General features: G+C 37.9%; 1 protein-coding gene across 1 annotated transcript; it reads left to right on the top strand.

Annotated features, from left to right (window-relative positions):
* Positions 1–3382: 3382 nt before the first annotated feature.
* On the top strand, positions 3383–24758 carry LOC108146451. Its single transcript, XM_017272462.1, is given in 4 exon segments — positions 3383–3545; positions 20935–21185; positions 21870–22993; positions 23591–24758. Coding segments are annotated over 3 exon segments (1929 nt in total). The 5' UTR covers positions 3383–3545; positions 20935–21123; the 3' UTR covers positions 24334–24758.
* The last annotated feature ends 1996 nt before the right edge of the window (positions 24759–26754 follow it).

The following is a 26754-nucleotide window of genomic DNA, read 5'->3' as shown; positions in this document are numbered from 1 at the left end:
TAGTGGAAAATTGCAAATGAAAGCGTGAACACGTTGCGCAAATAAATCTGTTAACAAAATATCAACAACTTCCGCCGCCGGCAGCTGTGTCATCGATGGGAGACTTTAAAGTATTTCGACCAGATAGTTCGTGTGGCCCAAGGTGATGGCTTAAATGTTCACTGAAAAATAATTTTTAAGAATGTAAAATTTAAAATTTGATATATATGCTGTTAAGGATTACAGAAAAATTTGCAAAGTATTAATGGAAAGTGTTTGGAAATTTTTTTTTATTTTTTATAAAAATTAAAAAACTAAGGCCCTACTTCTTTGTGATCTATAATTGCACTTTAAGTTTGTTGTACTAGATGTGCCTCGTTGAGTAAATTCTGTGAATTGTATGATATATTTTTCACAAACCAATTTTGAAAATTAATCCAATACAATATATTAATTATATTTGAAAGATTTAAATGTAAGAAAAGGAAAGGCATTTATAATAAACTTATAAAACATCGCATAAATTTTAAACAACCAATAATATAATAGAATTTGGTATAACAATCTACTAAATTACTCTAACTAATATTTAAGTTAATAGTCATGATTTTTAGGTGTAAAAGAATATTGAACTTGCATTTTCTAGGTGTATGAGTTTCGCACGTCTCGTGGCGTTTTCGCATTTCCATGTGGATAGAGATTGAGGGGATTATCGCCGAGGGGTCTTCAAAAGCTGCCCGCAACGAAGTCGTTGCCTGTGGTTGGGCCATGGATGCGGAAGCTTTTCGGGTTCCGTGCCTGTCAAGTCAGCATTTCCTGCTGCCCACTTCTCCCAAAATCCCCACTTTTCCCCAAATTTTCTTGAGCCTTCCATTTCCCGCTAACATGCCAACGTATCTCCATCCAAATTTCCAATGACAGAACAAGTGACTGTGCGGACTGGACAGGCGACGTCTAAGTGCTATCGGATATAGTTGGGCCACTCAACGACGCTCCTCCGGGGGCGAGCTTTAATGCAAAGTAGCTAACTGGTTTAGAGACACGCCCCTGGCATGTGTGTCTTTCTGACAGGGTAGTGGAAAATGGCCGAAACACATGCTGAAAATGGGTGCCAAACGACTTCCGACCAGGCTTATCTCGAATGGGTCACGTGCTAGCAGAAAAAATTAACAAGAAAGGACACGTGGAAAAATGAAAATAATTTGAGACATTTTTAAATGAATAAAATTTCATACATTTTTTCATGCAAGCATTTTGTAAAGATATTTTAATAAATTAATCGTGGCTAAGTTTATAAAAAAGAAAAATTAATTGGCAAAAAGAAAGGAAGGTTGAAAATTAACTTTACCTACAACTTCTAAAACATTTATATTTTAAATATTTCAAAAAGAAATGTATAATTAACCATGACCTCGAACTTGATATTTATATTTTTATATATATTTTTTTAATAGTGAAAAGTATTTTAGAAAATGATTTACAATTTTTAATTTTAATTAAATAAAAATACTTGTATTTCCATAATATTGAGTATTAATTAATTTTGGATTACATTCCAGGAAAGAATATTTAATATGTTTTCATTAATAAATCAATCTTCATTTTAAAGTAAGTTTAAAGAAAAATCTTTTTTTTCTGTGTGTCCTTTTCCTTTTTAGGCATCAAGTTTAATCGAATTTCTTTTGTGGGCTGCACGCAAATCGATGCAATTGAAAAATAATTGAACATCTCGAACGCTTATTGAATGTCATTTTGAAATTCATGGCAATGCGGATATGTGAGTGCCAGGAAAAGCAGAATGGGAGGTGTGTTATTCTGGGCTCAAGCTGGCATATCTAATGGATCTCCTCCCCATAAAGGCATTCGACATTGTCAACGCTCCGCATTCTTCATGCCATGCACGATGGCAAAAAAAAGGGAAATTATTGATTTGGTTTTAACGGCACTTAGGCCCTTATAATTGAGATCCTCGCCTTTGCCCCGCTCCTCTTTTGAGCTGAGAACGTCCTGTTCGAAATGTGACATAAATAGAAGGATGATTTGGAAAAGGGAAATCTGTGTTTTCCTTTCGGCGGGATGTTAATGCCGCCCCTCGGGGGCTCGTCATTCAGAAATCTTTTCAATTTGAAGCCAAACATGGCAGGAATATATTAAGGAAAGCCCAAAAATTGTCCTTGCAAAATTTAAAATCCCAGATTAGATTATTCTTTACAACGTCATTTTTTTATTAACTTTGACAAATGGAAAATTAAAGATATCCACGGCCAATTGTGATAAATTAAAGGAAAACTTATAGATTTAATTTTAACTGTTTTTATAAGAGTTGTTTATTTCTACAACAAATTAAGGATAGCTTTAGTTTTCTGTATATTTTTTTTTATATATAAAATAAAATTCCATTCAAATCAGCAGTTTTATATCCCTTTTTCACATGGCTTTATTTTACAGCCAATTCTATTAAGGAAAATCCCACAAAAAAGCAAGGCTAACCATGTCATAAATAGCTAACGTTAATCAACATATGCTGTTAAAAAACGAGAAACAGACAGTGAGACTTGGAGGAAGTAAGTTGAAATGCAAACATAAATTTCGCCAAATAGATCCGCACATAAATCTAACATGTAGCAGTTGGGAAATGCGCAAAATGGAATAAAAAAGTAAATAAATACCAGTTCCGAAAAAAAGATAAACGAACGTTTTACGAGCACTCGAAGGGGATTTTAAACACATTCGCAGCCCGGTCTATTAAAAGTCCGTTGTAGTTGGGGAAAAGTGAGAAAATTGAGGGGGCGGCGTAGTTTATCATTTCATTTGATGATTTATTACCCATACGCCCAGGGGCCCCAAAAAAAAAGGGTTAACTGACATATGAACTAGCGCTGATGTTCCATAAATTTGTGCCAGCAGAAAAGTTTTGGCATAAATACATTTTTGGCGCGCTGAAAGTCGAACGGAAAACCTTTTCATTCATAAGAAACAAATCGAATGGGATCCACTGCGAAAAGAAGTAAAGACAAAAAGCCTTGCAAAGCAGAAAAAGCAAATTGTTTTTCCTCTCTCTTCGTGTTTTGGTGAAAATTGTTTTTCCGGCTCTCTGTTATGCACAGAAGCTACAACATCAACAAGTCCAGAGCTGTTGTTGCCGCCTGTGGATTCTGAATGGCAAGTGGATTCTGTTTTCCGGCCAGCTCCACCAGTTGCTTCTGGTGGAATGCATTTTCCCCTGGGTTTCCCTGGCTTTTCCGAACAGCTGTCGCTGCCGGCGTCGACGCCAGAAAGCTGGCAACACTTTCGACAGGCGCGCAGGAAAAACCGACCATCGCTTTTCCGAGAGCTCGGAAAATTCGCGAGCAGCTGGCGCTTGAGTTTTTCACAGTTCTTCAGTTGCTTTTCCAAAGCGGTGCCGCACGCACGTATTTCTCGCAGCTTTCCCGGTTAACGCAAATCACCCCCAAAAAAACGTCGGAAAATATATGCTAATTTGTGCCACTAAGATGAAAAATCATAATTACTTTCGGCTGAATGCGGTGCAGTGAATATTACCCAAAATATCGGTTTAAATTTGTGTAAGTTGACTTGCCGCTGGTCAGTGATCTTTTGGTCATTTCATACGCATTTGGTATCTGTGCATCTGTTCGTTTGCCCAACTTATATTTCATTTATTCCCTAAAAAGGTTTATCTGATTAGCATAATGGCCGCCATATCCATGGGGACATGGTGCCTAATGTCCTGCAAATTGTATTCAGCGTAATCTTTTGGGTGTGTACCATTTGATTGATGTAGGTGGGCCCAGTAATAAGTGGATAAAGAACAAAGAAAATGATGCCCAAAAGATTAGAAAAGGATGCTCAATCGGAATTTAAATTCTCTTTAAATGAGTTAATTGGACTTTTTCAGTTAAAAATTAAATATGTGTCCTTGCAGAATCTTTTTCACAAGCTGTAATAATGGATATTTATGTTTGACAAAAAAAGTACTACTCAGTAATGACTTTATATTAATCTTATAATAAAAAAAATGTTTCTTATAATTTTTAAATATATCTACACTGCCAACCTTAATGAAAACAATAAATAATAATTAATGAGATCAATGGAAGACCTCAAAAAAAGAAGAATAATTCACAGCGTAGTCAATATCCATTAAAAACTATTTGGCCAAATAAATCGTAGCCTTTGGCTTAGAAAACTTTAGCAATTAATTGAAGTTATGCAGAAAGATACTTACAACTTTTCTAGACTTTGTCTCCCATCTGCATTTTTTAGGCAAACTTTTCTCCTCTCATTTAGCCATAAATTTATCAAACATTTTTTATGATCAATGTGGCCGCAAAAGTGCAATCTAACCAGGCCAGACTAAACTGGCGACTTGGGAGCACTTAACCTAAGACCAAGAAAAACCTGAGAAATGTATGTGTATGCTCGCATGTTGTCAATAAACAAATAAACAAGTAAACAAATAAACATTAAAGTGGAAATGAGACAACAAACATTGTTTGTACAAAAGCGGCCAAGTCGTAAAAAGTGTTGTGAGCATTAAATTTGAATTTTTAGCGAGGAAAACGGAATAAAAAAACAAACAATCGTGAAGGGAGACACAAACATAAAGTATAAACCTCAAACAAATGTATACAAAAATTGTTTTGCATTTTATGCTAGATTCTTGGCTTTCTTTTGAACTTTGCGCAGCGCTGCCTGTTGTTGTTTTTTTTTTTATGGGCCACAATAAATAAAAGTCAACTAGAAAAGAAGAAAGTCCGTTGCTGCAAACAATGGACAAAAGGATGGCTTGCGAAAATATTTGCGGAGTCCAGTCCGAGAGTAGCAAACAAAAAACCACCGAATGGCGGTCCAGATAGCACAAAGTTTTCTAATTTCCCTCAAGGAAATTGTGGCACAAGCCTTTCGTTGAAAATAGACAGCCAACCAGTCATGTCAATGGGAGACACAGTGCATAAAACTTTCAATTTATGGACGCCTCGGAGGGTTAAGAGCTCGAGGCAATTAGCCGCATGTGCGAAAATTTTCGCAGCTGCCGAGAGGCCATAATGCGACTCAATTTATGCACTCGCCTGCTGGCTTTAATTGCCAGTCGTCGAATTGTTGACACATTTATCCAAAACAGAAGGCGGCCCGTAAATTGCGTATCCAAATAGCAGACATGCCCATCACGGCATCTCAATGTCGAAAGGCGTTGCCATGCACTTTGAATATGAATCCCTATTCCGAATCCAGAATTTAACCAATTCCTTTGTACGGAGACCTGAACTTTTCGGTTTCGGTTTAGTTGGGCAGCTAATTAATTTCTTTGCCAGCTGCCACCGCCAGATTCCGAGTCCAAGTCAGTGGAGTTCGCCCAGATGAGACAGTAATTGTCCATTGTGGCTTAGTTTTGGCCGGGCCAAAAGACGACGACTCAAGAAGACGGGCACGTGCCAATGCCATTGGCCAAAACTCAAACCGATGCCTGCGGCTTTTGGCCAAGACAAACTTCGTTTACATAGTCGGCGGGCCGTTGCTTTTGAGTATCATTTAAATTAATTGCCCGAGTTTAGTTCGCCCAAGAATGCACAAACATTTAATTCGTCGGACATTCAATTAATTACTTCTGAATTCCTGCGTTTCTAAGGATTTTTTGAGTAGCTTTTAAGGCTTAACTCATATGTTGAGCGGGAAAATGCATAGGTTAAATAAATTACTTAGACTATTAAATTTATTGAAATAATTATTTAATTTATAAATATTTAATTTTTTAGAATATTTATCCATCCAATAATAGTTTTATTTCCTGTTATACCCTCACTTTTATAAAGAATCTCAAATTTAAATAATAAATAAATAAATAATTAAATTAAAAAGTTATTTCTTTTGCACTTTTGATAGCTTTTATTTATTTAGCGGGACAACATTTGCAGAGCCAAAACATGAATTTAACTTTATTTTTATTTATTTGCAAAAACATCAGGAACATTAAGTGTGCAGGGCCTGCAACTAATTAGTGCCCAACTTCCTTGTTTCTTAAACTTTTCCCTCTTATTTATTTTCCTTCAGGTCGTAAGTGGCATTTAACTTTAATGCATTACGCATACGCCACATGGGCCGTGGGCTTATAAATCCCAGGCATCAGAGCGTAGACTCATAATTCCATATAATAATAATAATTCCCTTTTGTTTAACCCAAATAAGTGACGTGAAGGCTGGAAAGTTGAGCAGTTGAGCCACATGTGTGCCTGGCAGAAATTGTCAACTTTTGTAATAAAGGAAGTGAGGACACTTTACAGCCTGTTAAAAAGTTTAAGTCGGGCAAAAGTTTGCTTGCCTGCCCATTAAGTTCATTTGTGAAATATTTAAATAAATTCAAACGCTAGAGCGGGTCAAAAGATTTATGATCATTGCTTTGGGGAGTCTGTCTGCCCAAGGTCCGATAAAAATAATGATAGTAAGACCCTTTCATTCATCGGCTATCTAGGCACGTGGTAGTTTCATAATAAAAAGGGAAAATAGAAAAAGGCCGCTTAATGGATCGATAACTTATATTACAAGTACAGAGCTTCGAGAATCGGTACTTACATACCCATGCACTTGAAACGATGGTGCGTAATATTTTCATGCAACACTAAGTGCAAGGTCAAAACCAGAGGCCCCATCATATTCGCAAAAGTTTCCACACACACACACACACACGCATGCCATGCATGAGCGGTCCATAACCATATCTCGTGTTTATATCACTTCCTTCCTTCCCTTTCCTTTGCTTTCCCCTTTCTCCTACATCTTGTTTCACTTGGAAAATAGCATTGCATAAATCTGGGCAAATATTACGCATTCGCAGTGTGGCGCCATGCGGAAATGCCATATCCAGCGCATCTTGCCATCTGTCGGTGGTGCTGCAAAACGTTGCAAATCTCAGCCATAAATGATGATTGCATTTAAATGTTATTTATGCTGATGCATTCTACCAAAAAGTCAGTGTGAATTATGCAGCCCTCGGGAGGTTGTTTAATTTAATTAAATGCATCTCAAAAAGCAAGTATGTAGCATCGCATGAGTGCTTCAAAGAGGGGAAAACACGAATGCTAGTAAAATGTCGTGCAGTGAAGAACCATTAGTAGATAAACTCTTACATGACAGTTTTATTTTGCTGTTTTTTCGAATTTTCTGGGACTCAGATGACGGTGCATTAGTTACTTAGCTTGAAGCTAAATTTTTACACAATGCAAATAAATTATAAAATATTTATATATTAACTTTGACTTTTGATATATTTTGGTATAAATAAAATAATATAATTTAATATTGTTATTATCAAATATAGAGTGAACAGGGCTTATGACATTTTTTACAAAACACTCTAAAAGTGACTTAAAGTCATTCAAGATTTCCCTTGAATATTCTTTTAATACTCTTCAGTGTCTTTGCCAATTTCGTGAATGAAGGGCTGGTAAATTGGCAGAGAATCAATGCTATCTGAACACATACAAATGATTCGAAGTATTGCTGCTTAAAGCCGTCACCAAGATAGATCGAATGCAATTATTCTGATGGCGCCGGGCCCGAGAAAATAACTATTTCTGAGCTGTTGGCCATGGGTCTTTAAGCTCAAACGCTTTGTTTTGGGGGCAAGGGACTTGGACTTGGTCTTGGCTCTTGGTTCTTGGACCAACACGCTAGGAGAAATAAACAAAGCCAAAGGCAACGGCAAAGGCAACGGCTATGGCTATGGCAATAGACAAAAGACGCGACAGACAGCGGCCCTTAAAAGATTATAAAAGGAGCATTGTGGAGCGTTGTTTGGGGGCTGCATGTCTGATGGCCAGACAAACTGTTGCTCATGCCCCATGAAACATGGCACATAGCGTGGAGCATAAGTGGAAGTCGTATTTCTTTGTTGTTTTCCTCTGCATTCTTGGCTTTTTGTTTGCCTGATGGCTGTCAATATGGAATCAGAAACAGTTATCAGTCAGCCACAGCGGAAAAGTTACGATTCAGCATTATTCCTTTATGTTTATGTTCACTTTTGTGGACAGCTCTTAAAGAGCAGTTTCCCTGAGTTATGAGTTTCTTGTCCTGTCACACAAACACACGTTCTTTCTCAAGAAAAGAGCTCTATACAAATGGGTTTTTGTCTAATTTACATATGCTTATCACATATCATTCCTACTGTCCAATCTCTCAGCTCCAAGTTCTGTTTGCAACAAAGAAATGGAAATTGCAACGAGTTGGGCCATCAAGAAGCTGTCTGAAACTTGTGGGGAAAAGTTCGGGAAACGAAACGGTTGCCAAGAAAGACTTTTGCAATATAAACAGGAAACACTAAGGTCGCATTACCTGCTGTTGACATCTCGCAAGCAGCCAGGCATGGAACGTGAGGTCTTCGGTTCGCACAAGATCTAAGGTTTTTACCTTTTGCCCTCTGAGCACTTGCTGGCTGCTATTTTTGCAGCATGCTGGTCCCAAGAGGACTTTAAATATCACTGCTTAATTATGGATGCACAAGAAGAAATAAACGCAATAAGGCATGCTTTGTTTATTTTGTAAATAGCTTTTTACTACCAAAATAAATTAAGTCTTTTTTGTTGTCTCAAAAACATGAGTTTTTTGTTACATATGAGACACCTTAATATCAATAGCGTACCACAAATGGAAATGGCTTAGGTTACATGATAAATAATATTTCTTTTATAAAGTCAAAACCATTGTATGTATTTATGTATTTTTGGTAAAAACTTTTTACGACCAGAATGAATTAAACTCTGTCGCATTGTTGTCTTAAAACTATAAAACTAATAATGTATTTGAGACATAATATAGCCGTAGCGTACCACAAACTAGCAATGCATTTAAATGGTTTAGATTAAATGAGAAAAAAAAATATTTCTTATAATGTCAATAATATAGTATGTATTAGGTTTTTGAAAAAAATTGTATACTACAAAAATAAATAAAACTTTGTAGCATTGTGGTCTGAAATATAAAAAAACTTTCTAGCAAAAATCTTTGCAATTAAAAGGATTGCGTTAAGTTACAAGGTATTTATATTTTTAATACCTCAATGGAACAAACAGTCCGGAAATGATATATTATTATATTATATTTGTACTTTTATTTTTGTACTTTTTCTGTGAGGTTTTTTTCTTTGTGCAATACCACAAGTTTGAAAACATTGTAAGTATCTCAAAAGGGATTTTAATCAGTGGCCGTCCCAAGGAATCTCCTTACTTTGCCACATCTGTTTCAATGTTTCAGGCCACTCGTGTGTGCTCTAACGAGCTGTGACTTGCCCTTCTGTTAGCCACTTAGGAAAGCACCTTCTGGCCGCTTTCTATGGCCGAAACCCGCATGTCATTGTCAGTCATCAGGGCACTTGGCCATCCACATCCTAAAACCTATAGCAACACGCCTAATTCATTCATTTATTCATCGTATGCCCGTACCTTTGCTTCGGCATTGTAATCGATCGCTTCAAACGATTCAATTGCATTGAGGTAATGGCATTATACCAACTTCTCTTGGCCAACAACTCACCTGGGCCAACAAATCATTCTGTTAGTCATGCTACAGAAAGCAAAAGGCTCTGCACTGTGGAAAAATAATGTTTTTTATATGCAAGTCATTGTTATATCCATTTTTGATGTCAATATTATCAAGCATAATTATTCCTACCTTTTAGCTAAATATATTAATATATGTAATGTGTCAGTTTTTTATTTGTGTAAAATATTTTTTGTTGCTCTTTTTTGAAGACTGTCGATTTATTAAATTTCAATCCCTCTTTCCAAAATTTTATATTGGCACCTGTTTCCAATTTGGGGATGGAGAATTATGGCCTGAATGTCAACTACCAACTTGTGCACCTCGAAAATGCATGTCAATGGACCAAAGTTCGAAGGCGGTGGGCGTGGCAGCGTGAGCTGACAGTCAGTGGCATTCACTTAGTGCCGAGTACTTTCCTTGGCCTTTGAGATACTGCCAAGAGTTTTTCCTGTTTAGGTTCTTGTAAGCTTTGGGTTTCTCAAAAGTAACAGGTCCGAAAAAAAAAGAAAAACACTTTGCCATTCGACTTCTCTGGCAGCCACTCAGTCTGAGATTTTCCACTCCCTAGCCCGCCGGAAAAGTCCCCGTGGAAAACGAAATCTTAGGGGTGCTGAATAGGAGGTAAAAGTAGGTGAAAGGAGGTGCTGTGTGTGCATGTCTCGAGGACCCTCAAGTGCGTTACAGGCCACTTGGCCTTGTCTTACAGCAAATCTCCTACAATGCAGCAAATGCCACTTTTATTCAGCACATTCCACATTCATTTTTATTCAAGAAAGCGTCTCGGTTCAGTGTAATTTTCTCGAGTTGCCCAAAGATACTTGACCCAATTCGTTTTTTTTTATGTTTTATGCGAGCTTCCTCAAAAGATTTTGTGTCAAGTCTTTAATTTTTTTGCGCAGCCTTAATTTAATTGAAACACTTGCTTTGAATATGGCTTAGCTTCAGTAGTCAGTAGGTGGCAAAGGCACAAGCCCCCGAAACAATTCAAGTGTCCGACCGGAAAAGTGGAAATGGACAAAAATAAGGAAAGCAAATAAAACGGAGCAGTGGAAAAATTCCGAGCCACTGGGCATTCTCAGTTCGTTTCGGTTTATTTGTAGTTGAGTAGAGTCCTTTTTGGGCAGCTCAGCTCAGCTCGATTGTCACTCCAAGGTAAACGAGCGTTTTCTAGATGCCTTTTGTTCGCCTCGTTTTTGTCATTCCCTTCGAAATTTTTTATTATTGTACTTGTGTACATTTCGTTACTGGCTTTTGAATTCCCCTTCTGAATATGCATTTTCAAAGAGACGATAAGATTGAAAATGGAATAGCTGTTTCTAGCATTTGTTACCTTGCCTAACATTGATAGAGTTTTTTAATGTGAGTGATCCAGAAATGACAAAAATTCTCTAAACATTTTTAAAAATAAGGAATTTGTTTAAAGTTTATCCTTATCATTATTGCATTCTTTTAGCCAGCTTCACAAGCGATATCCTAACCCCAGTGATTTTTGTGGTACTAAACTAAACTAAAATATATTTGAAAATACATAAAAGTATTTTTTCTTGCTAAACTATAATGTTTTCATTTACTTTAGCAAGTACACGTAAGCTTAAAGCTTATAAAGTTGTAAGAGCATTATAAAAAATATTTATTTTATTTATTTACTTACATAATTCGTAATCTAAATATTAAATCTTTTATTATTTTGTTAGATCCAAGCCCCTATCCTTTTTCATCACTAACGGAGCACTTACAATTTACTTACCTGGCTTTAATCAAGCTCCAATCAGCCCTTGCTAACTGTAAAAGCTGTGTAGTTTGGTTGCACATAAAGGGAGCCATAGAAATTACAAAGGCCTGTGCCATAAAATGCGAAAAACCTGAAGAGCCAGCAGCCCTGGGGAAAAAACTTAATTGCAGAATGTTCACGGGTGTCTGTATGCCCAGGCCTGGGTAACAGGGCGTATGAGCAATATAAAGTCAGGAAGCCAGAGGGTGCTGCTGGCAGAAATGTTAAGAAATGAAAAAGGTCGGCAGACATCTCCACGAAAAAAGAAAAAAACCCGGTTAATTCCAATAACGTCGTCCTCCCACGAACCGCTTTATATGAGTGCGTGTCTCTGTGGGAAAAAACTAACAAAAATGCAATTTATGCTGGGTCCTCTGGCCGTGACGCGTCTCCCTACTCACTGGAAATTCAAAAATCGACCATAAAATACGCCAAACATGTTGCCATCACAAGGATCATGTGAGAATACCATTTAAAATTTGTTTTAAATAGGCAAAAACGGTATAGGCTGGTGGCAAACGTAAATAACAGGCTCAGGGTTAGGTTTGGATGCACACAGAGAAATATTGCCTTTAATTACAAATCTAATAACAGTTGTTTTTGGCTAAACAGTTGGAGAAGTTTTGCACTAAGCGAATGGAGTATGTGCTTTCGTATTTTTAATGAATTTTAAATTGATCAAATATTTTCAAAAAAGTTAATACTTTAATAATAAGCAAAAAAGATGTTTTAAGCCAATAAAACTGTTAAAACATTTTTAGATTTATGGATTTTAACCATGAAAATATATTTAAAACTGGTGAATTATAAAAAAGATAAGCGAAAAGTAGGTTTTAAGCTAGGAAAATTTTTCTAATATTTCAGACATGTACTTAAAAATGTATTTCCTCAGTGTGTCTGATGTGTCCCAAATATAAATGGCGTTAACGTAAAAAATTTGTGTAATTTTCTAATGAATATTATTCGCACACACGCGCTGAATCGCGAAGGCTATCAGCTTCAGGTATGCAGTACAAAATTAACATTATCCTGCGGGCGAAGGACACCCACAACACCACCCCCCACACACACACATTGATTAGTGTGTATTAGTATGTACGGCACGGCAGTGGCTCGGAGTTAAATGGAGCATGGCTTGGGTTCTAATGCCCCTACTCTGAGGATGGGATTAGGATCTGGTAAAGGCAAAGGCGTTGGCGCTGGTGATGGCGATGGCGATAGCGGTGGCGAAGGTAAACTGGGGCATTATGAGTGACTTTCCCCGAGGGGCTGATGCCAGAATGAAAAGTTATCCAGGCAGACAGAACTCATGGGGAAATATTATTCTGAAAAGTATTGAACAGCCAGAGGCCCTGGGAATCTCCAGCAAAAGGTAGGGAAAAAAGTTTTGGGACAGGACTTTTTAATTGCAAGTTCTACATTTCTGCTGTGAAACTTTTTAGGCAAATTAATGAAAAATGCCGAGGCAAGCATTCCACACAGAGCAGAGCAGAGAGTTGGGCTTAAAGTTCTTTTAATGTATATCCTTTTTGTTACCATATCGGCTGCTCTTAAATTTGTAGTAACTCAGCAGCAAGTTGGACTAAAAGTTTTTTAAATGTATATGCATTTATGCTTTTAAGGAACATATCTGAGAGTTGGCTTTAAAGTAATTTAAATTTATAAACTTTTGGTACTTTGTCAAGCTTAAATGCTGCCAAATTTATCCATTAATTTGGCAGTATCAGCAACCATTTTCTCCAGAGCGCCAAAGCAAACAATTGGCCATGGCCAGCTGGTCGCTGACAAGTCTTTTAATTTTATTATGACATAGCAGTTAAAATGTATGACTATGAAAAATTGATGGTACTTTTTTCTGGCTTTTTTTGGTTTTTTTTTTTTGGTCGTCTAGTCGCGCCCGAAAGGCGTCTGGAAATTCAGTTAACGCCATTATGTTTTTTGCCCTTCGACGCAACACTAAAAGTTGTTAGCTGTCGGCTTGTCCGCCGAATTGATGGCGCTTTAATAGAAAGCAAAATTTTGGGGGAAATAAAAATCGTCGAACCGCGAACCAGCGGCGCCACCAGCAGGTACTTGATAATAAATTGAAAAATAATATTGAGCAGATTTTGCCCTGCTTTTTTCTTTCATCCGTTTCTTTTGGTCTTTTTTTGGGGGATTGCCTGTCATGTCCTCGCCATCGAAATTCGTGGCCATGGAGACATGAGGACGTGCTCACCACAAGTGCCAGGGAATTGTATCAATGCTAGAATTGTTCGGTTTATAAACACTGAAAAATATTTCAGCTAAAACAAATTTTCTCGAAAATGAACATGTTCTTCTGCACTGATAAATTTTGGCTTAATTCCATTCGATTCAATTGCATACTTTAAAGCGAATTTTATAAAAAAAAATTTCTAACAATTGGGGAAAATTGTTTGTAAAATGTTAAAGGGGAAAGCCCCGTGAATTAATCTTCATTATTTCTTTCGTAAGGGAAAGCTATGATTTTGTCGAGTGTATAATTCGGTCTAAACATGCAACAGGAGATGTTATTTGGGAAATAAGTTTCCCTCTGAAGGGTATCCATGCACTTGAATTTCCCCCTTTTCTTCTTTTCTTGTTTGGTGAAATTTGGTTTGCTTGTTAGGTTTATATGGCATCAACGGATATTATTTTCCTTGCTTGACAGCTAGCATGGGAAGCCGAAAATATAAACCGAACAGAAGAATTTCCGCTGTCGATAAACTGGATAGATGTTAAGGAATAACACTAGTATAAATCAACCAGAACGCTATAAATTTTTGACCGACGTGGTTTTGTCTTCCATCCAGAGCTAAATTCAATTTGTAGGCGAAGCAGCTGCTGTGCGAAAATCGGAAGTTGATTGCTTTTCAAAAAACAAATTAACTTTTACTGCAGACCATATACTTGCCATGGGATTAGCCGGCACAAATTTAATGGCCGCAAATGAAGTGTAACACTTATTAGCCAATAAACTGCCAAATTAGTTTCAGCTTTTATGGTTTTTCAGTCATAAAATTTGGATAATTAAAAATGTTTAAAGTTTTCGAATAAGTACACTATGAAGAAAGTTAACTTATTGAATTTGTCTTGCCAGTAATAAGAATAACATTTTAAGCGGTTTTTTTATTAGTTAGTTAACCAGACGAATTGATAGCCAGTTAAGCAGGCTTGTTTTTAATTACAAATGGCTAAGATTAAAAAATAAGTAGGTAAAATTAAGCCTAATAATTGCTTGTTTACATATGCTAATGTTTAATTTAATGCCTCTTATAGACTTAACGCAATTACTTTTGATTTGTATGTTTCAATAAAAAATTAATAAAGAGGAATTAGGTGCTAAACCAAGAACCAATGACTGCAATTAGCTTAAAATTATGCCAATTAAAATTATAATTAATGCAATTAACGTTGATTTAGGTGATGCTGCTTTGTTTATATTCGCCATGTGCACTCACTCAATAAAAATGCCACACTCGCTGACCAATTTATGTTCGAGAAATAAACCCCTGTCAGCAGTTCATTCATAACAATGAGGTGCGAAAAATTCTATTTATCGCTCTCTTTCGTTTGCCCCAAATATAGTATATGTAAGTGTCATAATTTATTGATATATAATATTATAGAGCGGCAGACAAAGAGAATAATCGCTGGAGAGCTGTGGCTTATGCTGCTAATCAACTGCCGATTGCCGATGCCAGGTAGAATTTCACTGTAATAAACATGTCGATAAGCAATAAACCACCGATGGCCTAGACAACAACAATAAACAAGTCCGATAAGCCGGCCAGATTAGTATCATCATATGATATTCCGTATTCCGTGGGCCATGAGCAAACAAATTAAAATGGAAAAGTGCCAGCTCACACACAAAAACACACACGACCGAGCTGCTAAATTGAAACGAATTGCTGAGCCAGCATATTATGCCATATGCCTCCGATTGGAAGTTTTCGGTTGAGGCTGGGGTATAATGGTGATATAATCGAAGTAAATGGCGTGACACTTGGCACATATTGGCATACATATTCATAGCCACTGCAGTTTTAATTAACGCAGATTAAAACATTAATTGAGTGGATTTACTTCAAGTGCAAATCAATAGTTCGTCAATCAAATATGCCCACTCAATTTATGTTTTAGTAGGCTCTAGCCAGCTATAAATGGAATTAACGACCCTCGAAATAGGCCATAATAGTTTTATGTGGCATATAATAATCTTCCGCCTGCTTCTCATTTAAAAACAGCACTTCAATTAAAATACATAATTAAGTTTCAGCCAGAGGCAATTATGAAATGCAGCTGCCATTGTCAACACTTTTAATTAACCTAAAATACCTGACAACTTGTGAAGGAGCGTTAAAACTGCCCGGGAAACTAATCAGTGAAAAATAACACAGAACAATGGCCGGGAAAATTGTCAGCAAACTCGAGTTGTTAAGGCCTAAATGGAACGGCAAGGTCAAGGTTACCTCAGCGAAGGACTGGTAGCATGATACTTTCATTAGTTTTATATCCTGGCCAAAAATATATAAATATATAAGTTTTAAAAACAAAAAAACTTGTTCCTTACTGTTTTCTCTTAACAGGTACAATATACTTTTTTTTACAAAATATACATTTTCTAAGACAGAAGCTAAGACATTTTAGAAAAAATTTATAAATCAATGGAACAGTATTATTTTTTATAAGGTTTTATTATCTTTGTTTTACCTTTGGTATAGCAAAGGTTAATTTAGTTTTTCTTTTAGTTATTGCTTTCTGTCATTATTGTAAAATGGCTGTTCATTTATAGTTTGTTTGAATAGGAAAGTATTACTCACTAAAGCTTAGGTTTTTTAGGTTCTACTTTTGTTGAACAAGAGAACTTTTGACCTCGCAGCACTTTATGCTGCTGCTGACAAAAAAAAATCTTTTTTTTTGTAATTTGGTCCTTAAAACATGCAGTAGGGTCCTCTTTTTTCCGCTGCGGCTGCCTGATTGTCGAGTGACGGACATGTTTGTGGGCGATCCCTTGGCCCCCTTCTCCACATACTTGGCCACCACCACCCCCCAACTGCTCCTATTTGCTCCCGCTGAGCCAAAGCGTTTTGTGAATGCTTAATTACAAAATGCGCTCATGTTTGGGCGCAGACTTTCGGGGCGCCTTAACTCGGCAAATATTTGAGCGAGGCGCCGGCAAAACCGTTGACACTCGCCATGTTGACACTTTCCACCCACAAAGGCACACATACTATATATACTATATATAGACTGAGTCACCCGGGGTTTCGGTTTCGATAAAGCCAGCGTGAAATCAATGAGCAAATACCCACGAACACAATGCCAAACCAGGCGAGAGCAAATAATTGCTACAATTGAACTCTGGATAAACAAGTATACGGAAGGAAGAACCACGCATTTCCATACACAACGAAATTGTATGTATTTTACACGGACAACAGTTTAAATCAAGTAGTTACAATTTTATTTTTCAATTTAAAAAACAATAAATACAAATTTTTAAATTTAATTTCTCTAATTGTCTTAATTTTATACTTTAACGAATTTAACAAGTATTTATTGCATTAAGTGGCCTGGCAAATATCGCTAAAAAAGCGTAAGAATCAAATCGTTCCATCAAAAAAATAGCCGACAATATGAAAAGCAAACAAAACGAAGATGTAGCAATACAAAAAGCTTTTAAGAGCCTGCAGAAAGGGAAAGTGGTGCCCCAGGCAACCGATAAGCATATGTGTCAGAAGACGAAGACGGTTCCTAATGCCCTTCAATCTTATCTCCAGTCGCTTAGGGACTCAAATCAATGAGCGACAGCCATCCATCAAACATTCCCCAGAAATAAGCGGCTAATTGAAGCGGACCAACTCAATAATGGAGATATTAATTCCCCAAAAACTGGGCTCTGAAGAGGCTAGAATTGTTGGAAGCAAAAATTGCCCTCATCAGCACAAAGTTTAACCGATGAGAACTGTGGTGAGAACTTTTGAGAGGGGCTAGTCGAAGAAGTGCCAAAAACAAGCACAACACACCAAATGCCAAGAAAGTTAACAGAAAAAGAAAGAAAAATCCCACGAAAAGAATGGCGAAGTGAAAATTTTCAGCAACAAGCCACAGCAATTAGGCAGCCAGAAAAGTCAACAAATTTTCACATGCGGAGGTCGAAATGAAATTGCCAAGCGGATGTAGGAGAGTGCAATATGAAAGTGGCAAGTGGAAATTGAAGAACTGGAAAATCCCCCCCTAGTCACTGGCTAAACAAGTTGAAAAATTGGAAGAAATATCTTTCTTTTTGCCGTTTTTCTCTGTTTTTTTTTTTTGTTGTTGGCCAAAACCGCAGGTCATATTTGATTTCGTTTTTGATTGTGTTTTGATGGTTGAAAAAACAGGAAAAATTCCATTGCATGCGTAATTGGTAGTCAGTACAGAAAAAAGCTCCCTAAATACACAAAAGAAAAACTGAAAAATATAAATACTTTAATATTTTTCGTTCCCAAAAAGCGCAGAATTATGGTTAATATAGACAAGCATTAAGCTTTGTTATATTATTAATAAAACTAAGGAATTTTGTACTAAATTAAAGATTTTTATTTTTTCGTGTGCAGGTGAACACGTTTTAATTGCCTGTTTGGAATAATGCTCATACGCCGGTTGCGCCCATGACAACTGTTCAATTAAATGCGCTTAGTTGTTGCTGCCTTCGCCCCCTTTTCTTCCTTGTCGATGGCTTCCGGTTTTGTTATTGCGTCTTCTTTTATTTTTTCGATTTTTTTTTTAAAGGGGAAGAAAAAGAGAAGGAGAGTTTTCCGCTAAGTGGAAACTCAAATGTTCGAAAAGTGTACGTGCGACCGGATTTCCGCCCACTAAAAAATAAAACAGAAACCAAAACGTTAGCTTTAAGTGAACTCGGTCAGCTGCACGTGGCTGTTGTTACCTTCTGGCATAATTTTCCGCTCCCATCCCCAGTGATTGCCCCGGAATGCCAAAAATATGTGCCAGAGCTTTTCGTTTCATAAATTCACAGCGGTTCCAAACCGCACGCGAAGGGCTCTCCTGGGCCCTCCATCCTGCCAAAGTATTTCCGGCCAGCGAAATGAGCCAGCTCACATGGCACACATCCACACACCCGACCCCTCTACATACATAGTACACTATATTCTCATGCTCATTATATGGCCCAAAGCCAAAAGGAAAACACTGAGATTCAGTGTTCTGTTCGTTTTTGTGGTCCTGCCTCGAGGACAGGCCAAAGATGTAATTGCACTTGGCCCGAAATGGCTTGAATTGTCTTGAAATGGCTTGAGCCCAGCACATTGCGTACATAAAAAGGGGAAACAACTGACTTGGGGGCAGTGCGGCTTCATCTGTGCAGAGAAATATGAACAATAGGAATTTCATCATTCCTTGTACGTTTTTAAATATTTGTAACCAACTTGAAATAGTATTTAAAGAGCCCAGTCGAAGTCCCCATTAGCTAGCACTCACTAAGTGATTCAGTGAGTAAATAAAATAATTTTTAAAATATTTTGTTAAAAATAATACTTGATAAAAAATGTATTGAAAACATGTTACTTTCATATTGAATTAAAAAAAAAAAAAGGTGCAACAAAATTCTAATACTTTACAGCTTTATTGATGAACCTATCCCTTTAACTCTTTAACCCTCTATTCATAAACCGATTCTACTTTGAACACATTACCACCGATAACCGATACCATATGCAGATAATCGGATGCGGTCAATACAACACCGTGTTTGGCTAATGGGCAAACCACAATTAAACATCAATTTCGTGTGGACATTTGCAGTTGGTCAACTGTCAAAGAGGGGCGTGGTTCAGTAATTAAAATGGGGCGGTGGAGGGAGTAAATTGGGGGATGATTATGTTATTCCATTATACTGGATTCTGGTGGGGTGGCTTTAATAATGCAGCTGGCACAGCATTGGCGATGGCTTCATTAGATCGTTTAAATGGATGTTTTGTTGTGCGGTGTTGTCTATTAAGCGGCAAGTGTTGTTCTTTGTCTGAGGTCCTTTGACCTCTTTAAGGTCCTCCCATCCTTCCTTCCTTCCTTCTATTCAGCCTGTCATCTGCCATTGCCAGGCATTTAAGCTGAAATTGGAGGGTCCCTTTCCCTCTGCCCCACAGAAAGCAAAAAAACTCCCTAAGATATTCCGCTGTTTCTGTCATAGTCAACAAGTCCTCGCATTTACGTGACCGGCCGCAACTTTAACGGCCTTTAGTCCTTCGACCAGCAGGCACTTGACACTGGGTGGCTCACTTCCTTGGCGTAGCCCGCTATATGAAAACCACCCACTGGAGCAGCCCAAAAACTTCCGTACTGCGCGGCATACGGTGCGTATTAGTTACATTAGTGGCGACCAAATGAGACAGTGGTACATTTGTTTATTGCCTTACTACTGCGTGTTTGCATTGTAATCTTGCAACGAAATACAATTTAATTATAAGCCCTGACCACATGTTTGAATTAGCCCAACATTGGAGGCTGCCTTAAAGATAGTCTCACTCTCACACAAATTCAATATTCATGACAAGGATTAATTATCAATTTCATGGTCGAATATACCATTTATAATTACTTGGGCACAAATAAACAAAAAAGTGCTTATCCTGCCAACTTTCTGGCCAGTCAGCATCGCCGAAACCCTGCCAAGTTACACGGCATAAGCCCGTTCTAGGCCAAATTGCCCAGCCAAAAAGTCTTAATCACTGTAATGGAAGTTGAGCCGGCTTACAAAAACCAAAAACCAGATTTTGTGCCTAAAATCACAAACAAAACAGGACGAATATGAATACGAATGGAAGATTTTATTATCACTTCAAAGCTGACAAAATATTTGCGGCAATTCTCAATGCCCAGATTTATTGCACACTCCGGAAAAGCTGTCACTTGAGTTGACAGTGAGGAAGATACTTTTAATTAAATGTTACTGGCACATTGCAGCTGCAATTGCGGTCGAGCAAAGAGAAAAAGTGAAGTCGAATGCCTTTGAGTCTCAACATTCTCCATATTTCCTCATTTGTCTAATGGAATTACGACAACGAGGAATGCGTGTGTGTGTGTGTCGGACCTAAAGTGGTTTACTCAAAAATGTTACACTGAAAATATTTGTTTAAAATTAAACATAAAAAATACATTGTTTATTTTGAACAGAATTTGTATTAAAAGTTAGAAAGGGTACGAAAAGAGTCATATTAAGAAATATATATAAATGTGGTTTCAAATATAGTCTTGCTTAAACCTATCTGCAAGACTTTTTCATAATGCTCAACCCAAGTTTTTCTAAGTGTACCATGTATGGCAACAGCCTGTTTCATCGTTAGCCCACAAATTGCAAAAGTCCTTTGCTTCTGCTGGCCCACTGGTCGTATGAGCAATATTGATTACAACTTCTGGTCTTGTTTTCTGACCATTTTGGGCAAATGGTAATGACATTTCTTTGTTGATTCATTTGGAATCGTAATTTTTGACCTGCCCTGAACTTCAACTTGGATGTGCATTACGTTTCCCCTTTTTTTTGCATGTGGCATGCCATGCCAGAATTTCAATGCTTGAATTCGGTTAAGTTGGAAAATATATCGAAAAATACATTTTTTTATTTAACTACTGCTTTTGTGTATTTGCAGGTAGCATTTTTACCACGTAGCTTGCATATTTAATCATTGGTATTTCCGAATAAAAAGGGAATTTTAATGAGACGACCGAGGAGCAACGGGGAGTGTTGGCAGTGAGTTGGTCAACCAAAACGGAGTCCTCTGCCAGGACTTTCCACCAAAAACGACAACTGACCAACGGACCATCTCATCATTGTCAGCATGGTCACGAACATGTCGCAGCCGCATTATTGCGGCACGGGCATCGATGATTTTCACACAAAGTAAGTATACGTTCCGGGGCATGTCTGCATATTAATTACTTTTTTAAATGTAATTTGCATAATGATTTGCCAGCCTGCTGGGGGCGCACATAATGAAATCATGTGTGTAATTGCCAACGGCCAAGGTGCAAAAAGGCTAACCAAGTGCATCTAATGCGGGCAGGCAGGCTTGATTATACTCACGGCTTAATAAATACTGGGAAATAATCATAAGTTCATTGGGAGTCGGTAGAAGATTTATATAAATTTATGTCTTTCCACATTTTAAAGCATAATAAAGACATACACATATTTGTGCATATGAAAAGCAAGTCCATATTAGATAAATTCAGCAAAAAAAACGTTTTGTCTGTCGTAAGCTTTATTTATCTTTAATTTCTTTCTTTCCTTGTGAATGAGCAATTTGCATGGATGACTTAGTTTGAAGACTGCCACTGCTATCCGAATTTCAATAGATTTACAATGTGCTCAGGGGGCGGACGTGTATTTATTACAATTTAATGTTCCCCACTCCCAATTTACGCTTTGGTGCATTTTAGGCAAGCCAGAAGAAATTTGTTGGAACAATGATTTTGGTGTGGAATTATTAAGAAATAAATGCGACTACCAAATAACCATAACCTTAGGGTAATACTTTTTCCCATGTGACTTAAGGCCTTTCTCTTTTCACCCTTCTCCCAACAGCTACAAATACTTCCACGGCTATTTCTCGCTGATTGTGTGTATCCTGGGCACCATAGCAAATACCTTGAATATCATTGTTCTAACGAGAAGGGAGATGCGTTCCCCGACGAATGCCATATTAACTGGGCTGGCGGTGGCCGATTTGGCCGTGATGCTGGAATATATACCCTATACGGTGCACGACTATATCCTGAGTGCCCGATTGCCGCGGGAGGAGCAGCTCAGCTACAGCTGGGCCTGCTTCATCAAGTTCCATTCGGTGTTTCCGCAGGTGCTGCATACCATCTCCATTTGGTTGACAGTAACGTTGGCTGTTTGGCGCTATATAGCAGTGAGCTATCCGCAGAGGAATAGGATATGGTGTGGAATGCGTACCACCTTGATTACGATAGCCACAGCCTATGTGGTTTGCGTGCTAGTAGTGTCACCTTGGTTGTATTTGGTCACAGCTATTGCCAAATTCCTGGAAACTTTGGATGCCAATGGCAAGACCATCGGTTCGGTACCTTTAAGTCAGTACATTTTGGATTACAATCGCGAAGAGGATGTGACAATGCAGGTTATGTCCAGTACAACGCCAGATATTTCATGGGCCATACCCAGTGAGTACCACGGGAATGGCACTGCAGTTAGTTTGCTTGGCTTGACCACAGTTATACCTCTTACGACGCTGAGTACGGGTATAACCACTTCCACGTCACTGGGTGAACGGAATGTGACTGTCTTTAAGCTATATCACAGTGCATTGGCGCTGCACGATCGTCAGTTCAGGAATGCCACCTTTCTGATCTACAGTGTGCTGATCAAGTTGATACCCTGCTTTGCCTTGACCATATTATCGGTGCGATTGATAGGCGCACTTTTGGAGGCCAAGAGAAGGCGGAAAATCCTGGCCTGCCATGCGGCCAACGATATGCAACCGATTGTCAATGGCAAAGTGGTCACACCAACGCAACCCAAGAGTTGCAAGTTACTGGAGAAGGAGAAGCAAACGGATCGCACCACTCGAATGCTTTTGGCTGTGCTGCTGCTCTTTCTGGTCACTGAATTTCCGCAGGGCATTATGGGTCTCCTAAATGTCCTGCTCGGCGATGCCTTCTTCCTGCAGTGCTACCTTAAACTGAGTGAGTACGATATATTATTTCAGGATAAGAAAACCCTTCTTCTTTTCTCCGTAATTGCTTTATTGGCTATGATAATTGACTGAATTTATGGCTGGCTATTTGGTGGGTCCAGCTTTTTTGACGCAGCCATCAATCATACGCACCGTTGACTACCGTAATTGCACCACAAATTTGAGGCCTCAGTGTTCTACGCCTGGCCTTGACATGTTCTTGAAGTATTCATTTTGCTTACCAAGTACACTTTGGAAACAAATACGTCATTTATTTTTCTGGGACTGAAAAAGATAAATTTAAATGTGTTCTTGTATGTTACTCAAATTAATAGTTTTTTTTAAATTTATAATAACTTGTTTTAGTTTTTTCTTAAGAGTGATTACTTAAATTATAAATTAAAATGAAAAATATTAAAAAAAATGTTTGTAAGGCTGTAAAAATGCGCTATCAACATTTAATTTAATGTGTTTTTTTTCTGTGTGTTTGTGTTTGGAAAAACTAGTTTAGCCTTGAACTTAGCTCGAACCCAAAAGAAACCCGGCCAATATATGGAGTGTTGGTGGTGCGTGGCATTGATTGCATTTCAACTCCCCTTCCTTGCAGGTGACCTTATGGACATCCTGGCGCTTATCAACTCGAGCATTAACTTCATTCTGTACTGCTCGATGAGTCGCCAGTTCCGCAGCACGTTCGCGCTGCTCTTCCGACCGCGTTGGCTGGATAAATGGCTGCCCCTTTCGCAGCACGATGGCGATGGGCGGCGGATGGGCGGCAGCGGCGGCCTTGGCGGCTATGGAAGGCAGCGACTGCTCCACACGGATGCCGTCAGCAAGAGCATGGCCATCGATCTCGGACTGACGACCCAGGTGACAAATGTGTAGCACGAGAGCAGCGGCCGGACTTTTGGCGGCGGAGGAGGAGGAGCAGTATCGATGGCACTGCCAGCAACTGAAGTTGATGGATGTCCCAATGATGCAGAAGCAGATGCAGATGCAGATGCAGCTTCTCCCAACAACATCAGTCTGGTCGAGAAGCTGGGCCAAAAGGGCAGCACAATGTCTAACCCCAATAGAAGACGTCGTAGTGGCAGTGCCAGCAAGTGTATATGGCCCACCACGGATTGGTTGAGAAAGTTGAGGAACCAAAAGTCTAGGCACTCTGATAAGTCCCCCGATCAGGATGTAGAACTAAGCAAAACCCCCCTTAACAGACGCAGCAGTGTCCTTTTAATGGTCCTTCTGAGCAGCTCCGATGAGGTCAAGGCCAAGGCTGTTTTGGTCAGTGAACAGCCACCCAGTCCGGCGGATGAGGATGTCGAGGATGCCATCGATGCCCTCTGGCTGTGAAAACACAGCCACCGCTCCCCCTTTTTATACCCTGTAAATTATACCCTATTACCCCAACTAATATTTAACTACATTGTACAGACCAATTAATGCAAACAAATTGTTCATCGCTGTTTCCGCAATACATTTTCCCCGCCAGCGTTGCTTGAGTGAATCGAGAGCCCCTTTTTCGCCCTGGCTTCGCTGCTGCTGGAAAATTAATATGGGTATTACTTACCTGGAAGCAGCTTGGAACATTTTGTGACCACATTACATAAGTGATATACCTGACTAAGTTTCAACCACACAGGTAGTTGTGTAAGTGCTAAGCGCATCTTCGGATACCAAGTAAAACGAATTAGCTATAGTCTAACTATGTTTAAGAAATTTATTTATAAAACATTTCGGTTGGTAAGAGATTCAATTTCTTTTTCTATTGAAATAAATGTTTATTCGATGCTAACAAAGTGTATGGTTTTGTATTATGAAAAGGGAGAAAACAAAAGTAAGTATTATTATACTTTATAAATTTATATATATATATATTTTAATATATATATTTTTTAAAACAAATTAAATGTAGTGCAACCCTATAGTACCCTGATAAATAGTTGTGTTTCTTACATATATTTTTATTAATTTATCACATTAATGCATTAAATGCATTAAATGATTAAATTTATTTTGCTATATAAATAAATGGTTGCATAAATTCTAAATAAAATTTGTATAAATTCAAAGCTTAATAACGTTTAATATACATCTATATTATTACCAACAAAAAAAGGGGAACTAATTTACACTAAAGACCTTGTTAATTATACAATCGGTTGCATTTGGCTGCTCACTTTTTAATTTGGATGTTGAATTTAATTTTAGTGAAATGTGCTGCTGTCAAAATTCACTGATTGGCACTTAAACATTAAGCAATCGATTTCCTAGGGTTCTTTAGAACAACCCCGCTGGCATAAGGACGAATAAAACAAGCAAACGCGCAGTTGACAGTAAAAAGTGACTCAAAGGCAAATGACAATTCTGAGGACGTCAAGCGCGTTGATTAATTGTAATTTTAATCAAGGGGCGAAGCGAATTTGTCAACATCGTTCGAGTGGGGCGGAAAACGCACGGGAATAAATAAAGGACGAAAACTGATGACCCAATTCGTAGCTGCTAATGGCCAGCAGTTTCAGGACAAAGATTGAGATATAGATATGATATATGACTTGGATTGAACGGGGCCTAAAAAGGCCAAATGCAGGAAGTACTCGAAAATGATTGCTAAACTCAAAATTACAAAATGCTAAGTACCCATCATTCATACAACGATGTCCCGAGGGTCCAGCTAAAGATTTTGAGAAAGGGCCGAATCTTGAGTGTCATTAAATTCCCCGCCAGTCATTGCCTTGCATAATTTCTTTGTTTAAATTGTCTGAAATAGGGCCTCAAAATTGCATTAATTTAAGACTATTATAAATGCGCAATTTCGTAATTGTCGCTCTTTTAATTTGATTTGATTCCATTAAGTCTGTTTATCTGTTAAACGAAGAATAAACAAGAAAGAAAGCAAACTTCGGCAAGCCGAAGTTCATATACCCTTGCAGCTATCGCAAGAATTAAATATTTTTGAAAACATTAAAATTATTATTTACTTGCGTATATGTTTAAAAACATTAAAGCTATGACGATTTGCAGCTTAATTATTTGATTGTTCTTTTATATATTTTTATTATTTGTATGGGAGCTATATGATATAGTCGTCCGATTTTGATGAAATTTAAACCATAACTCTGAAATATTTAACCATTGCTATATGTCGAAGAACTAAAAAAAAATTAAAAAACAGCAAAGTTATAATTTTTTTTCAATTATTTTTCCGATTGTTCCTATGGGAGCTATATGCTATAGTCGTCCGATTTTGATGAAATTTAAACCGTAATTCTGAAATATTTAACCATTACTAAATGTCGAAGAACTAAACAAAAACTTAAAAGAAAGCAAAGTTATAATTTTTTCATTTATTTTTCCGATTGTTCCTATGGGAGCTATATGCTATAGTCGTCCGATCCGGCTCGTTCCGACTTATATACTACCTGCAATAGAAAGACAACTTTTGGGAAAGTTTCATGCAGATAGCTCTAAAACTGAGAGACTAGTTTGCATATAAACGGACGGACAGACGGACAGACGGACGGACAGACGGACAGACGGACATGGCTAGATCGACTCTACTAGTGATGCTGATCAAGAATATATATACTTTATAGGGTCGGAAACGTCTCCTTCACTGCGTTGCAAACTTCTGACTGAAATTATAATACCCTCTGCAAGGGTATAAAAATTTACATATAATTGAGCTGACAGTGGTGATTGTAAATTTCATGAACTCAATTATGCAAATGATAAAAAACGTAATAAAAAACAGAATTGGTTAATAAATATGTG

This window comes from Drosophila elegans, unplaced genomic scaffold, assembly GCF_018152505.1.
Source record: "Drosophila elegans isolate 14027-0461.03 unplaced genomic scaffold, ASM1815250v1 contig_208, whole genome shotgun sequence".
NCBI lineage: Eukaryota > Metazoa > Arthropoda > Insecta > Diptera > Drosophilidae > Drosophila > Drosophila elegans.
Note: the sequence above shows the minus strand (reverse complement) of the source record. Positions and strands in the feature narration are given on the sequence as shown.